Source organism: Ptiloglossa arizonensis, chromosome 4 (assembly GCF_051014685.1).
Source record: "Ptiloglossa arizonensis isolate GNS036 chromosome 4, iyPtiAriz1_principal, whole genome shotgun sequence".
Lineage (NCBI taxonomy): Eukaryota > Metazoa > Arthropoda > Insecta > Hymenoptera > Colletidae > Ptiloglossa > Ptiloglossa arizonensis.
Genome location: NC_135051.1, coordinates 15,353,588 through 15,369,119, shown reverse-complemented (window position 1 = coordinate 15,369,119; position 15,532 = coordinate 15,353,588). Strand labels below are relative to the sequence as shown.

At 37.6% G+C, this 15,532-nt stretch overlaps 1 protein-coding gene across 3 annotated transcripts in view; it reads right to left on the bottom strand.

Moving 5' to 3' along the window:
* Nrx-1 (neurexin 1) overlaps window positions 1-15,532 on the bottom strand; it is a 674,791-nt gene that overhangs the window by 163,121 nt on the left and 496,138 nt on the right. For all 3 annotated transcript variants that reach the window (XM_076310652.1, XM_076310653.1, XM_076310654.1), the window contains 2 exons: window positions 12,746-12,853; window positions 9,198-9,390 (listed from right to left, as the gene is read on the bottom strand). In XM_076310652.1, coding sequence (XP_076166767.1) covers window positions 9,198-9,390; window positions 12,746-12,853 — 301 coding nt within the window. The remainder of the gene's footprint in view (window positions 1-9,197; window positions 9,391-12,745; window positions 12,854-15,532) is intronic.

Genomic DNA, 15,532 nt, shown 5'->3' with positions numbered 1-15,532 from the left:
AGACAGATCCATATTATTCTTTAATTATCTATACATTGAAATTTCAACTTTCGATATAAATATCATTTAATATTTTCCATTTGATTAAAATTTATCCTACTTTCCTCCTTTCGTCGAGAGATTTCTTTGATCAGTCAAAGATTACCTTCATTCTATATAACGCTGGATATTTGAAGGAAATCGTAACTCGTGTATTCACAAATTACACAGTCCAATTGAAAAAGAGTTATTTCAATATCGAAATAAAAATTCACCGTTCTAAATCAAGGGACTAGGGTACGGGGGTGCAACGCATCCAAGCATTTCGTAATCGAAGCGAAGGAACCCATCAACGCCGACGAAACGTAAACTAAACGGGTTCGTATAATAGCTACAGATTCATCCTAAAATCCGCTGATCTAGCTAGAAGCAGACCGCCGATGCGGTGTGCTTTGGCGCGTAATTCGCTCCGCGGCGAAATATCGTGGACCGTGTACAAATTTACGCGGAATCCGCGCGCGTGGGTGGCGGTTTGGATCGATTGGTGGGATAATGCCGCTGTAATAATGTTTGCTCACAGTCGCGTCGACCGATCGTATCTTTTCCTGGGACGGAAAAAAAAATTAACCCGGCCAATTAATCATCGATCACCCGGCCCCCGGGGAACCGGAAATTGTACGGACGCGAAACGTCCGTAACATCGATCGTTGACTACTGCGTCGTTGAAAACGCTCCGCGAAACTTTTCGACGTACATTCTCCCTTATCAGTTCGTACGGTGGTTTCCGCGGCGTTCCGGATACGAATGGTTTTTTTCTTCTTTTTTTTTCTTTATTTTTATCCACCGAAAAGATTATTTTATTGGCTTATCTACAATCGCGGTACAAGTGCGCGATTATTCGTACATTTCGACGATTACGTTTCCCTTTATTGTCGTTCATTGATTTAATTTGCTTTTTAATTGATACGATTTTTAATTCGGGATTGTTAAAATGTTGCTTTTGATTTGGAGTCGTCGAAGAAGGAAAATGACAGTTTTGGGAAAAGTGAAGCAAACTGGTTGGAAACAAAAATTGGGGCAATAGTTGGTGATGATCAAAAGAGTTGTAGTGGTAAAAATTGTTTAGAATATCGTTTGATATTAGGGGATGTCTCGGCTAAGTGGAATCATTTACAAAGATGATTTGTATTTTGTTGTGTGAAAAAATTTTCCAGAAGAAAGTTGTATTGTTTGAAAAGCTGCGTGTAAAGAATTTTTTACTCCTATAGAGCATTAAAAAAAAAACAAATCCAGCGATTGTAATAATTATACCTTTTCTAGCATTCATTCTTGAAATATTAGTTTTGTAATATATTTCAATTTTTTAAAATATCGATGTCTTAATGGAAACAAATTTGAGACGAATTCTCTCAACAGCTAGTTTATTGTAGAATTTTTTTGAAATACTCTACAATAATCGATAAATAAATCGTACGATGGACATATGGTTAATTTGAAACATTAACTACGCGTGGAAATCAAGAAATAATGTACAAAGTGATGATGTACCAAACGCAAGATTGATGAGTTGCTCTCGCAATTGCCAGTCATTAAATACAGCTTAGGAAGAATAGCAAATTTATAAAAATTGGAATTACCTTCAACAGGATGTCACACGTACAAGAACAAGACGAAGAATCTTATAAGCAGTGAAAATGCTAAGATTTTAATTCGATATAAATAATCGAAATTCGACTAACCTCACCACGTAATAGTATGTTTTTTATTACCTGTAGTTTATTTTATTAACCTGTCATTTCTTTTATTAACCTGTAGTTCTTTCTTCTGAAGATTACATCACTCGGTATAATATTCCCATTTCGATGTACCTGTACTCAGTCGTACATCATACAAACATTATCGTACATCGATCAAACGAACTGTGGCAACGAGTGTAACAATTCTTTAAATCGCTTAATCCGTCGGGTAATTTTAATTCAATTGCACGGTGTTCGAAGAAGCGTAAAATGAATGGTTCGGGTAACAATCAAAAGTGTATGCACGAGAAAAGTGTATGTTCGTGGAAGTTGATTGCAGAGCGTTGGCCAGGGCTTGCGTCAAGCTTTTTCGCGTGTTACGGGCACAGTTGGTTCGCAGGAAGCGTTCACACTCCAAGAATTTGCGCAAACTCGTCCCGGTGAGGCGCTGGAGCACGGTTTTGAGGCTAAAATTGCTGAGGGGTCGGATTTCAAAGGCGAGTTCCACGGCCAAATTAACTAGCCGTGTAATTCGGGTGACCATAAAGGGATACGTGAAAGTTCTGACAGGAGGGTGTGCAAAGTACACAATTCGGACAAAGTTGTGAAAATTCTTTCGGTCGATGTTGACAACGGGCGAAAAATTTTCACTCGAGATTTTTCGTACGTTGTTAACTCAACAAATAAATAAACTAACGTGTCGTGAACAGTGAAAAATTGAGGGCCAAGAACCGAGCTAGACACAAGGAGAACCACATCGGTAATTACAAGTTTTACTTGGTATACGGGAATATCGGGAAATTACACTCTTCGATATAATGTATTCAGGAGGGAGAATATTTTCTAGATTAAAAAAATATGTTAATTTTAATGCTCCTTCGAAGCATTGATACAGTAACAAGATAATGTAACTTGTATACGAAATGACACGCACCTGAAGTTACTATATACGCACGTATACCTCGTAGATATAAGATTCGACAAATTTTTATTTCGCGATGAATAAATGTGTAATTATTATTCGAAATTCCCTTAAAAACGCCTATATATTAAAAAAACTAATAATGCCATTTGAATCCCCCCTCAAAAGACACGTTTCATTTTTTTCTTAATTACTAGTCGACGAGATAACTTCTTTACCTCAATTTAAATGAGACGTTAGGTATACACTCGTTATTTGCGAGAATGTAACGAAACGTTTAAAAAAAATCTTAACAAAGAATTAAACTTCACATGAAAAATTTAAAGAAACATTTTCCTTATTCCTTTTAATAAAATTGAACGATCCAATCGATTCCACAACGAAAGTACATTTTTCGAAAATATTGCAACGTATTCGACTACATCAATTTTCTTGCAATTAACAATCGATGGTGTCCTTGTTACGAGCTCGAAGCACCAGCTCGATAAACTCGAGGAATTTTGGAAATGGCGCAAGCTCGATAAAAAGCTTCCCTGTGAAATACATCCCGCGATCGCGTGGCCGGATCGTGAACCAGTCACGGCACGGTTACGTCCCGTATCGAAACCGGCCTACAATAAAATAAGGTGTCAAACATATAAAATTCACGATACGAGTATTTTCCAAGCGACCGTGTATCGAAATATCGTAAATGGCGACCGGATAAAAGGCGCCGCCGGAAATCGTTCGACGTTAGAATTTAATGCCGCGGGATCGGCACACGGGGCACGTACCACCGCGCGCGCAAAACCGGAAGTGGAACGGAATCGGAAAAAGACGACTGAGTGGAAGGCGGGTACCGTGTCGAAAACACGAAGAGAGAAAGAGAATGTGATTTCTGCGGCGAGACTACGGGTCCATTATTTGAACTGGACGACGAAGAGGTGGACGAAGCATCCGCCATTGGAGACCCGTCGGTTTCTGTTTATTTATTGGTTTAATAAAGCCGCGATCCACGCTACCGTAATCTATACCGACTCTTGCACTTTTATCTTCCAACCACCACCACCCACCTACCCCCCACTACGCCACTCGTCCACCCACACCGTGGACTTTCGTTCTCTGCCGAGCATCAATTTCCAAAACTTGCGAATAAGTTCAAGATTGCCTGCGTGGAGTTTCGATTGACTTCGGAGGCTCTCGAGGAGATCGCGAATATTTTTCAACGCTCGAAACTCGAGTGTACATTATCGTTCAGAAGTTTCGACACGTGTGTCGATGAGAAGAAAGTTTGTGGATTTCGATACCGTGGCGGCCACTATTAACCGGAAGTATCGGTTGCGTTACATTTATACGAGGATCGTTCTTTTCGTCGGTGTCTACATGTTTTTTGTTTTTTTTTCTTTCACGAAGAGTCATTGTCTTCTCGCAGTTTCGACATTCTTATATATTTATAAAGCCCAGTTGTGAGTTCATGAAAATAATACTTGATTATTAGATTTTTTTTTCTTCGTAGGTTGTATATTCTCATATATTTATGTAAAGCAGTCGTGAGTTCATGAAAATAATACTTGATTATTAGATTTTTTCTTTTTGTAGGTTATATATTCTCATATATTTATGTAACGCAGTCGTGAGTTCATGAAAATAATACTTAATAATTAGATTTTCTTTTTTCTTTATAGGTTGTGTATTCTTATATATTTTTCTAACACAGTCGTGAGTTCATGAAAATAATATAATACTTAATTATTAGATTTTCTTTTTTCTTCGCAGATTGTATATTCTTATATATTTTTCTAACACAGTCGTGAGTTCATAAAAATAATACTTGATAATTAAATTTTCTTTTTTCTTCACAGGTTGTATATTCTTATATATTTTTCTAACACAGTCGTGAGTTCATGAAAATAATATTTAATAATTAGATTTGCTTTTTTCTTCGCAGATTGTATATTCTTATATATTTTTCTAACGCAGTCGTGAGTTCATGAAAATAATACTTGATCATTAGATTTTCTTTTCTCTTTGCAGGTTGTTTCTGACTTCGTTCGACGAACGATCTAACATCCATATTACGTATCATTGTATTTTCAGTAATATTGCAAAGTTGTGCAAGTGACCATTCAGCAATATTCCAGGGATTTGGAATATTTTTTTTCGATTTTCATTTTTCGGTAGTTACGTACGAGCACGTGGCGTATATAAGCCACTGAAGCGTTTATTATTAATGTTTCGAAATAAAATTTTATTCAGGGTAACAGATTTACATTTCACCGTTAATATGCACACGAACTCAAATTAACCATCCTAGACGTGGATTTTAGTTTCGTGGAAGCTGCAAATATACGGTGTGGAATATTTCGGGAAATATCATTGCACGGCTTCGTAAGCATGCATGTGCACGCGCATAACGCACACGTGCGCGTATATGCATCGCAAAACGCTTGACTTTAAAATATCGTGTAACACACGTGTTACCGACAGCTCCCCGAAGAGTTAATATGCATAAATTGCTTTATGTATTGTCTCACGGTAAATCGCTGTTATCTTAACATACTCCGCAACAAATTCCAACCGTGAATGAAATGTTACGTTTGAACCACATGAGTAACAGGCAAGGAATTGTCACCGTGTGAAAATTTATATTGTACGCGCCTTTATCGCGTTCGGAGCAAAAGGGACGATTTAACGAAGAGTCCAAGTGGTAATAAAACTACAGGAATGTATCAAAAATAGAGGAGAGGATGATTTATTACGTTCCACGCACGAAACGGTTAGCTGCACCTGCAGATAAGTGTCCTCGAGTGTGTAACTCTGAATTATGAGTGGCTTGCTTCTCGACCCAGCGCAATTTTTCCTCCTTCATCGTTTACGTCGTCGAGCAACCGGATTTCAGATTCTGTTCGTGCGTAGATTAAATGGTAAACGCCATGTATCGCCACGTACACGGCGCAGGATTAAAAGAAAGCCGTGGAAGCGAAAAAAGAAAAGACGAGGTAAGATCAAAAGAAACCGAACGAAGGAGAAAATATATTTTTTAACGCGAGAGGATCGAGGAAGTAGTTTATTCTTCCTTCTGTGAACATTTTCGAACATTCTTCTTTCATCGTTCTCGATGAAACGCGCGGAAACATTTATTACGGAAAGCTATTTTGATCTTAAAATATATGGTTCATTCGTTTCCGACGGTTACATTTATTTTTCGGATATTCATATTGTGCAAAGTTTGAAACTCGAGTAAAGTAAAATGTGGACCGAAACCAGTATCATGTTTCCCGTGTAGCTTAAATTTCACGGGAACCACTGAAATTTTCTTGTTCGTTATTAGAGATGAGAATTCTTCTAGGATTTTCCGAGAAATTAATTAATGCTTTATCCTTTCTATCTCGTGGGAAATCAATTCTAAAATGTATCGAATGAATAGAATTATTCAAATTAATGAAATAAAATTGAACAAAATTATATAATAAATTGTACGATCACTTTCCGATTTCAATTGAACACCACGATGCGAGATGATTTCTATTGAAATGTCTCGTCTAATAATCTCACTCAAACATCCTTGCAATTGATGGAAATTGAATTTTGGAGCCTTGAGGTTTAGTTATTTTAATACAAGTCAAAATCTCTTGACAGAGATGGCTACTAGAGGATAAATATATTTAGTTTGTAATATTAGATGGAGTTAAAAACTCAGCAGCCTGTGAGACCATAAATATTATACCTATAGCTCTTTATTTACCGAACCAACAACCCTAATTTTATCCCTGATGGAATTGTATTGAACAGCAGTAGCAAAAATTACTCAAAAGTAAACTTCCCTGTAACCGATGCAGATCGAAGTAAGGATTCTTCATACTTGATCTCGATGATTCGAATACGATGAAAGGACTGGTTATTCCGATTCTGATCCTCTGACAGAAGTGGCTGCTCGAGAGTGAATAATTATGTTTACGATCTTCGGATCAGTGCGATGATAAATGGAATCTTCGCACAAAAGAACAAATAACACCCTAGGGGCCTTTGGTAGCGTCCTTGGGGGAATTGTAGTAAACTTCAGTAGCAAAAATGACCAAAGAGTAAACATCCTTGCAACTGTTGGAAACTAGCTACCCTTATCCTATGATTAGAATAATGATGGTTAACTATTTCAAGTTTCGTACTCGTTAGTAGTGATACGCCCAGGGTTGGGGTCCATTATAGTTCGTGATCTTCAAATGGGTTTGGGTGTTAACTTCACAGGTATAAAGCCTGGATACCCATGAGTGCTACGATACGAAACTCATACTCAAATGACCCTAGGATCAACAGTGGGGTTCGTGTCGCGTCTTTCACAATTTTGTTTAATCTTGTTCGATAAAGTAATTACGAGAACAGATCAATGAAACTTTTCATTCTATCTTCCTTCGAGTCTTCGTTCATAGAAGTCTACTTATGGTGTAATATTGAGTTAATTGGCAGTGAACTTGGAATAGTGAGATATGAAAAACAGTTAAGAAAAACATGTTTCATTAAACATAAGAATACCAGCACTTTGAATATCTTAGCCATGAAAAATGGTACCTTTCAACGTTTGTGTTTTGATTCTAGCTGCAAAAGCAGAAACTTAAATAAATTGTTCGATATTCTGAAATGAAAAGACAATTGTTTCCCTAAACTGTGATAAACATCTCTGTTAATGCGAATAGAACTAGATTCGATGTAAAGAAACATAAATTAATTAATAATGTTAGTGCAATACTGTGTATACTCTTTCGAGACAAGACCAGTCGACGTTATTGCTAATAAATCGTCTTTTTATGGAAGTGGAATTTTACTGTCGTAGATATTCGCAAGTAACTCCTGATGATCGTCGTTAACCGTTTCTGTTTGTAAACTGAAATGGTCGCGTCTTCGTCAGGTGAACGAAACACGCTGTTCTTTGTTTTGGTGTCTGTAGCACGGCGGTGAATCGTGCTCGTTATCGCGACAAATAATACGAAACGAGCTAGTTATCGGTGGAAATGATAAAACGTGTTTCTTTTCGTTACGAATTGAAACGTGCCAATCTTTCCAAAGCAAACGAAACACGTTGCTTCTCCTAACACGCGTCAGAGTGTAATATTGCAATTTAGAAAACTTTTTCAACGCGCAAGAGAATGTTGTTCTTTCAAAAATTTACAAATCGAACCTTTTCGGTGTTACTCGAAATATTTGAGCAGCTTGAACGAATCGTGTTTCACTGTAGAACTAGGGTACTCCGATTCCTACATGTCTAGCGGCGTCGGGAAATCGAGATCGCGGATTAAACTCGACATCCGGTACAACTGCGTGTCTCGTGAGAGCTGACTGTTTCCGAATTGTGCCAAAAAATCGAGTCTCGGAAAAATCGAGATCCCGGTTACGTTCGAGTCTTGTTTCAAATTGATGAGAGAATCGCGTTCCAGATTTTCCAAGCTCTCGAACAGCTCTGGATAGTTCCGGAGCCCGGATACGAGGAATAAGGTCGTAAAGTTCATACAGAGGTCTCTTCGAAATCAAATTCGTCAACTTTTAACAAATTTTGAAACTTTGGCTACGTTTTAAATACATGTATGTGACATAATGTCGTGAACGTTAAAAGAAGTTTAAGAGGGAAGTTCGTTAGTCGATATAAACATATTTTGGATATTTTCGTTTCGGTTGGAAACGAGTACGATTCGATGATCTAATGTACGTTTAATTGCAGAATGTACTTGTCACAAAGACATAGAATTCTTAAATATTTAAACGTAGTATCGATTCTATTTGTTTTTATTCGAATAAACATTCGAATGGGAAGTTCTATAATGTAACTATCGCAAATGCCCAGGATTCTTAACTGTTTAAACAAACTGTCGATTCTCTTCGTTTCCATTCGAATAAGCACAATCTAATACAGGAAGAGTTGTTCTTCTATCCGAATACCTTATACGTCTCTCTATTTGTTCAGATATGGAAGACTCAACAGTATCTAATACTAGGACTGTGGACGATGAATGTACCCCTATTTGTAATACATACCTATCTTCAAAATTAGATGGTGAAATGACAAATTAATTTACGAGTACCATTAGTTGTCTATTTCGATAATTGTCCACAAATATTGTAGGAAACAATACTGTTAATAATTGAGTAATTTATAGAAAGAAATTTGAAACAAGTAAAATCGACCCTTTTGGTAATTCTAATTAATTTATGAGTATCATTATTTGTCTATTTCAATAATTGTCCACGAATATTGTAGGAAACAATACTGTTAATAATTGAGTAATTTATAGAAAGAAATTTGAAACAAGTAAAATCGACCCTTTTGGTAATTCTAATTAATTTATGAGTATCATTATTTGTCTATTTCAATAATTGTCCACGAATATTGTAGGAAAAAATACCGTTAATAATTGAGTAATTTATAGAAAGAAATTTGAAACATGTAAAATCCACCCCTTTGGTAGTTCTACTTAATTTACGAGTACCATTATTTGTCTATTTCGATAATTGTCCATGAAAAAGAAGTTTGAGACAAGTAAAATCGACCCTTTTGGTAGTTCTAGCGTTACTTAACAAATATCATCACTTACCCGGTGTACAAAATTCGACTGTCCAGCGATCAACGGTGACACGTCCATCTCTCCCAACGCGTCGAAGCGCGACATCGTGCCACATGCCATCGTCAACTCGTTGCTTCGATGATTTCACCTTCTCGGGTCCACTTCCGAGATCGGCGTGAAGATACAGGTGGCCTCGAAAAATTTCGAACGCAAAAAAATCTTGCTGCAAGAACGAAACACATACATTAAATGAAACATCGACGATCGTGACAAATATTTTCGTCGACAGTATCCTACTTGTCGTTAGATTCGTGTTTATCGCTTTCATGGAAACACACATTGTGATAAAGAGTTGCAACGAGGTTAGAAACTTTGTAACGAGTAATACTCGATAGTTGAAAAAAATAAATTCCGTTAATTTTTCCACGAGCACACGGTGGTTCAATACGTATTGCAAATAACGTATACATAAAATCAAATATCGACGATCGTGACAAATATTTTCGTCAACAATATTATACTTATCATCGTTAAATTCGTGTTCATCGTTTTCATGGAAACACACATTGTGACAAATAAGGAGTTGCAACGAAGTTAGAAACTTCGTAACGAGTAATACTCGATAGTTGAAAAAAATAAATTCCGTTAATTTTTGCACGAGAATACGATGATTCGATACGTATTGCAAATAACATATACATTAAATAAAATATCGACGATCGTGACAAATATTTTCGTCAACAATATCCTACTTATCATCGTTAAATTCGTTTTCATCACTTTCATGAAAACACACATTGTGATAAAGAATTGCAACGAGGTTAGAAACTTCGTAACGAGTAATACTCGATAGTTGAAAAAAATAAATTCTGTTAATTTTTGCACGAGAATACGATGATTCGATACGTATTGCAAATAACATATACATTAAATAAAATATCGACGATCGTGACAAATATTTTCGTCAACAATATCCTACTTATCATCGTTAAATTCGTGTTCATCGTTTTCATGGAAACACACATTGTGACAAATAAGGAGTTGCAACGAGGTTAGAAACTTCGTAACGAGTAATACTCGATAGTTGAAAAAAACAAATTCCGTTAATTTTTGCACGAGCACACGATGGTTCAATACGTATTGCATATAACATATACATTAAATGGAACATCGACGAACGTGACAAATATGCTACAATATTCTATTTATCATCGTTAGATTCGTGTTCATCGTTTTCATGGAAACACACATTGTGACAAATAAGGAGTTGCAACGAGGTTAGAAACTTCGTAACGAGTAATACTCGATAGTTGAAAAAAAAAAACAAATTCCGTTAATGTTTGCACGAGCAAACCGATGGTTTAATACGTATCGCGTATAACACTTCGCGATAATTCCCGTGGCAAGTCAATATCGCGTAACTAATAGGCATGCATTAACGTACGTATTTATAAAACAAGCTACAGATATGAACACGAGCCTGGGAAGCATTTATTGGCGAGATCCAGTGATTCTGCTAATGAGCAAGTCGCACGAACTCGTGGTATCCGCGTTGCAACAAGTCCAAGCCTTAACGAGAACCCGGTTTTCGCAACTTTTCGATTTATTTCGGCTCGTTTCGTGCCACGCGGTCGTGATTATTCGTGATTTTAACGCTAGCCCGCTTTACGTTCAGATATAATTGTGGGAATTACGCGGCGGTATTGTTGAATCGAGATAACTGCACGCTGGAAACGAAAAAGCAACTCGAGTGGAGGAAATGGAGTTACTCGTCATTCGAGATTTTCGCGTTCCAGAAACCGTGGAGATCGATCGTTGAACATGCTGGAATAATTTACTTTAATTTCCGTTATAAATTGTTCGCAATCTTCGTTCGATCGATGTTCGATACCGTTGATTATTAAACGCGGTGGTATTTGTCGATTCTTCGGAAATTTTTCATAATCATACATACACTTCTGTTACAAATGTTCGATAACGTATTATACGTGCACAGTGACACGAAAACGATGACAAAATTAGGAGTAATTCCTCCAGTAAATTTTTCCGCGTAAAATTTAAAATAATTGTGTACCACGGGTTTAAATTTCAACGTTTTATGCAAAAAGTGGTGAAAAAAAGAAAGAATATAAGGTTTCGTTTCGTTTTATTCCCTGTCAGTTATTCCTCTCCCTTGCTTGACATTTCGTTTGGAGTGTTGCGACATTCTGTTTTCTTTTTTGCGTCCTCCTTTCTGGCACGCTATTTTCCTGTCTTCGTTTCATTACTTTTTCCTCTTTTTTTCAACGCTGCACGAGCACTCCTCATTCGCTTGTTTCGCTGTCAATCGATTTTCCTCTTTTCCTTTCCCCTATCCACCCTGCAATCTCTTTCTGATTATTCGCCTCGACCGATTTACCGGGGTGGCTTTTAATGGAATTAACGCGAAATCGTTTCGCGCGGATTTCCGCTTGGTTCTCAGCGACTAATCGAAACGATCGCGTCGACACGTCCGCGAACATGTAGCCGGATAAAATATTTTAGAAAAAAAGAAATCGAAACAGAGCACCGACGAGTCGCGAAATTTTGAAGAGAGCAATTAATGGGGTTCGTTATCGTACCATTGTTTAAATATTCGTGGCACATTTTTTTTTTCTTTTTTTTTTGTACTCGGCTTCATTTGCACCGACCGTTTTGCAAATATTCTTTTTCTCGCGTAATTGGAGAATCTCCGCTCGGTAAATTATTTTCGTTCCGAGTAAAGTTACATAAATTTGAATGCCGGTATTTCGCTTTTCAACTTTATTTGTTGCGCAAATTGGACAGCGATTCGTACTTGGTACGTAATTTTGTTTTACAAATTTGTCAATTTTTACTAATTGTAAGAAATAACTTTGTAACGGCGACCAACGATCTATCTATGCATTCTAATAATGCATCAACTCTTTCAAATTTTTAAATTTTTACTACTGAATGACTTTATACCGATCATTCACGAATTCATCGTGATTTACATATTTCCAAATATTTACTAATAAGTAAATTTATACCAATCATTCACGAATTCATCGTGATTTACATATTTCCAAATTTTTACTAATAAGTACCAATCATTCACGAATTCATCGTGATTTACATATTTCTTGAAAATAAGTTCGAAACAAGTCAAATTTAATCTTTTGATAGTTCTAGTGTTAAATATTTGGTTCTTGATAATTGTCCACGAATATTATAGGCAAAGACACCGTTAATAATCGAGTAACTTTGAAAATAAGTTTGAAACAAGTCAAATTTAACCTTTCGGTAGTCCTAGTGTTAAATATTTGGCTCTTGATAATTGTCCACGAATATTATAGGCAAAGACACCGTAAATAATCGAGTAACATTAAAAATAAATTCGAAACAAGTCACATTTAACCTTTTGATAGTCCCAGTGCTGAATACTCGGGGCAAGTGCCCCGTTTGCCCGTTGCAAAGGGCTATACCGTTTCCGGGGCACTCAATGCCCGTAGGCTCGCGCCCCACCACCGGGACACGATAATCCCCACTACTCTTCGTTGAGAAACGATCGCGCTAAACGAAGCGAAAACAACACCTACCCTCGTATGTGCTCCGCTGCGACTGTACATGATCAATCCGTTGGGCTCGTTCGTACGAATTTTGAATGATATACTTCCGGCCTTGGCGGCCTTCCAGGGTGGCAGGACCTGAAACAAACGAGACGGACTCTTAATACGTCGCTCTATGGCCGCCGCCGTTACTTCTGAACGAAGGAAACGAAAAAGAAGAAAAAAAAAAAGAAAGAAAGAAGAAGTAGAAGAAACGAAAGGAAGAACGAAATCCCTCGACGTCCTCGGAGAAGAATGGGCCTAGCGGACAGCGTTGGCGACCCGGCGTGTTCGGAATCCAAAATTCTCTGCTCACCGTCGGAGAGGAGTCCATTCATCATGCGCGATGGCTTAAATAATCACGTGTCCCGTGTTCGTGGAATTTTTACTTCAATTTCAAAGCGGAACCGAGCACTCCTGCAACGGACGCGGCTGAGTGATTTACGTACGCCGTTTCGGAATCGAGGAAATTCAGGGTAACTCCGTCTTCGATGTTAATCCTATCGCGAGCGGGGGCGGGGGTGGGGAACTCCCGTTTTGCTGGCCTCCTACCACTCGTTTCCTGTCTCGAGAAGGAGGAGGAGCGTGTGAAAAAGAAAGAAAGAAAAATATACAAATAAAGGAAGAAAGAAAAAGGGAAAGAAAAGGAGACGAAGAAAAGAACGAGAATAAAAAGAAGCAACCCGACGACTCGCGAGGAAAGTAGCTGGTAGACGGGTGAGATGAAAATGTTGACAAAATGTATTTGCGTGTGTCGAGTCCCCGCCGTGCCGTGGGGATTTCGGAAGTTTCTCGCCGGTTTGCGTCGCCTCTCTCGCGTCTTGGCTGAAATGGAGACGTTCCGTCTGGGGAGGAGGGAACTCGTCCCTCCCTTGAGTGTCGACACGAATTCTCTCGAAAGTCGTCCGGGAGCTGAACGTGAAAATGTTTAACCGCCACCGCGGTGGATGAAATTTTATTTATACCCGACGACCACGTCAACTCGGATACAGCGCGCAACGGAGGATGTCTGGGCAAGATACACGGGAACTCCGTGAGAAACATGGAAGGAACGACGATGCTTGGGGAGTGAGGAGTGATGGGGGAAGGCCTCGGTAAGAGACACACTGCGAGAACTTCTTTTTTTTTCTTTTTTTCGCGCGAATTTAAATTTTAATGGTTTAACAATTATTCAGAAGGGACAATAGTATCGATGGTTGGTACATTGAACTGATGTTATTGGCTGTTTTGAAAGGTAATGGTGGGTGCTCGAGTTGCTGCCTTTGTATTTTAATTTTGTGAGATTTTTAAACGTTGAAGGAACACGCGTGTGTTTTTTAGTGTGAAAAATTTTAACGATTAAAAAATTATACAAAAAGTAGAATAATATTGATGGTTCGTAGACCGAGTTGGTTTTATTGGCTGTTTTGAAAGGTAATGGCGGATGCTCGAGTTGCTGCCTTTGTATTTTAATTTTGTGAGATTTGTAAACGTTAAAGGAACACGCGTGTGTTTTTTGGAGTGACAAATTTAAACGATTAAAAAATTATACAAAAAGTAGAATAATATTGATGGTTCGTAGACCGAGTTGGTATTATTGGCTGTTTTGAAAGGTAATGGCGTACTTATTTCTTATAATTTGGCAAGGTTTTTAAGTATTGAAGAATTCATTTAGTTTTTAACTTATTTCAATTATTGTAACACGGTAATTACCACTAAAAATGCGAATAAATATTCACAATGAAATTTTTTGGTAATATGATACTGCAATATTATCGCAAAACTGATAAATGTCATGGGTCAATATTAATTGAAATCTTTGTTTGTTTAGAGCAGAATAATTCGTTCCTGAAGAAGTCAAAGCTAACTTCAATTTAGATATTCGTGAGATAACAAGCATAACAGGTAGCACTGGTTTGTTGTATTAAAATAATAATGTCTCGGTTGTACCAGAATTATATGTGATGAAAGTCAAGTATTCAATTAAAATAAACAAAAAAAAAAGAAATGGGATAACAAACATGATAGATAACACTGGTTTGTTGTATTAAAATAATAATGTCTCGGTTGTACCAGAATTATATGTGATGGAAGTCAAGTATTCAATTAAAAGAAACAAAAAAATAAACGAGAATAATAATCCACCGAAGTACAAAAGTACAGTTCTCCGTGTACATCATAATATACACTCGATACTTTTTCCATGACAAAGAATCAATTTCACCAATTTATAGACTGGAAAAAGCGGAAAAGAAATGTTTCACCGTACCTTTGTTATTGCTCGAATGAAAATACAAGCGTAGCGTATTTAAAAGTCAATCAACGAAAGACAAATGTTTATATTCGCCGTTTCCAGCTCGTGGGTTACGATCGTTGACTCGAAAGAAATTCACCTATTCCTTAAGAATCGTTTCAAATACGGTGAATTACATTCCATGGTATATACACCTCTACAGTCGACGTAGCCGTGTTTTTAAGCTGACAATTTTAAATAAAGAAATGTTCGTAGCCTCTCTTAACACCTCGACGAAATTATCGAGCATCTGTTCCGTCGATAAAAGTGACAGAACGCGTTTTTACAGTGTCGTTCCTGGATGCTGTGGACACGAGGAAGAGAAACGAAGAATACACGGGAAGAAAACGGAACAACCGCGCAGGGGGACCACCATTTTGTTTGATGCGGATTCATAGCGGTTAGTCGTGCGTTGCATTATTCAACGAGCACACCTGACCTTATAACGTAGCCCGATTTTAAATATAGCCGCGCTACTTTCGGCTATCAGGACTGTAATAGTCTGG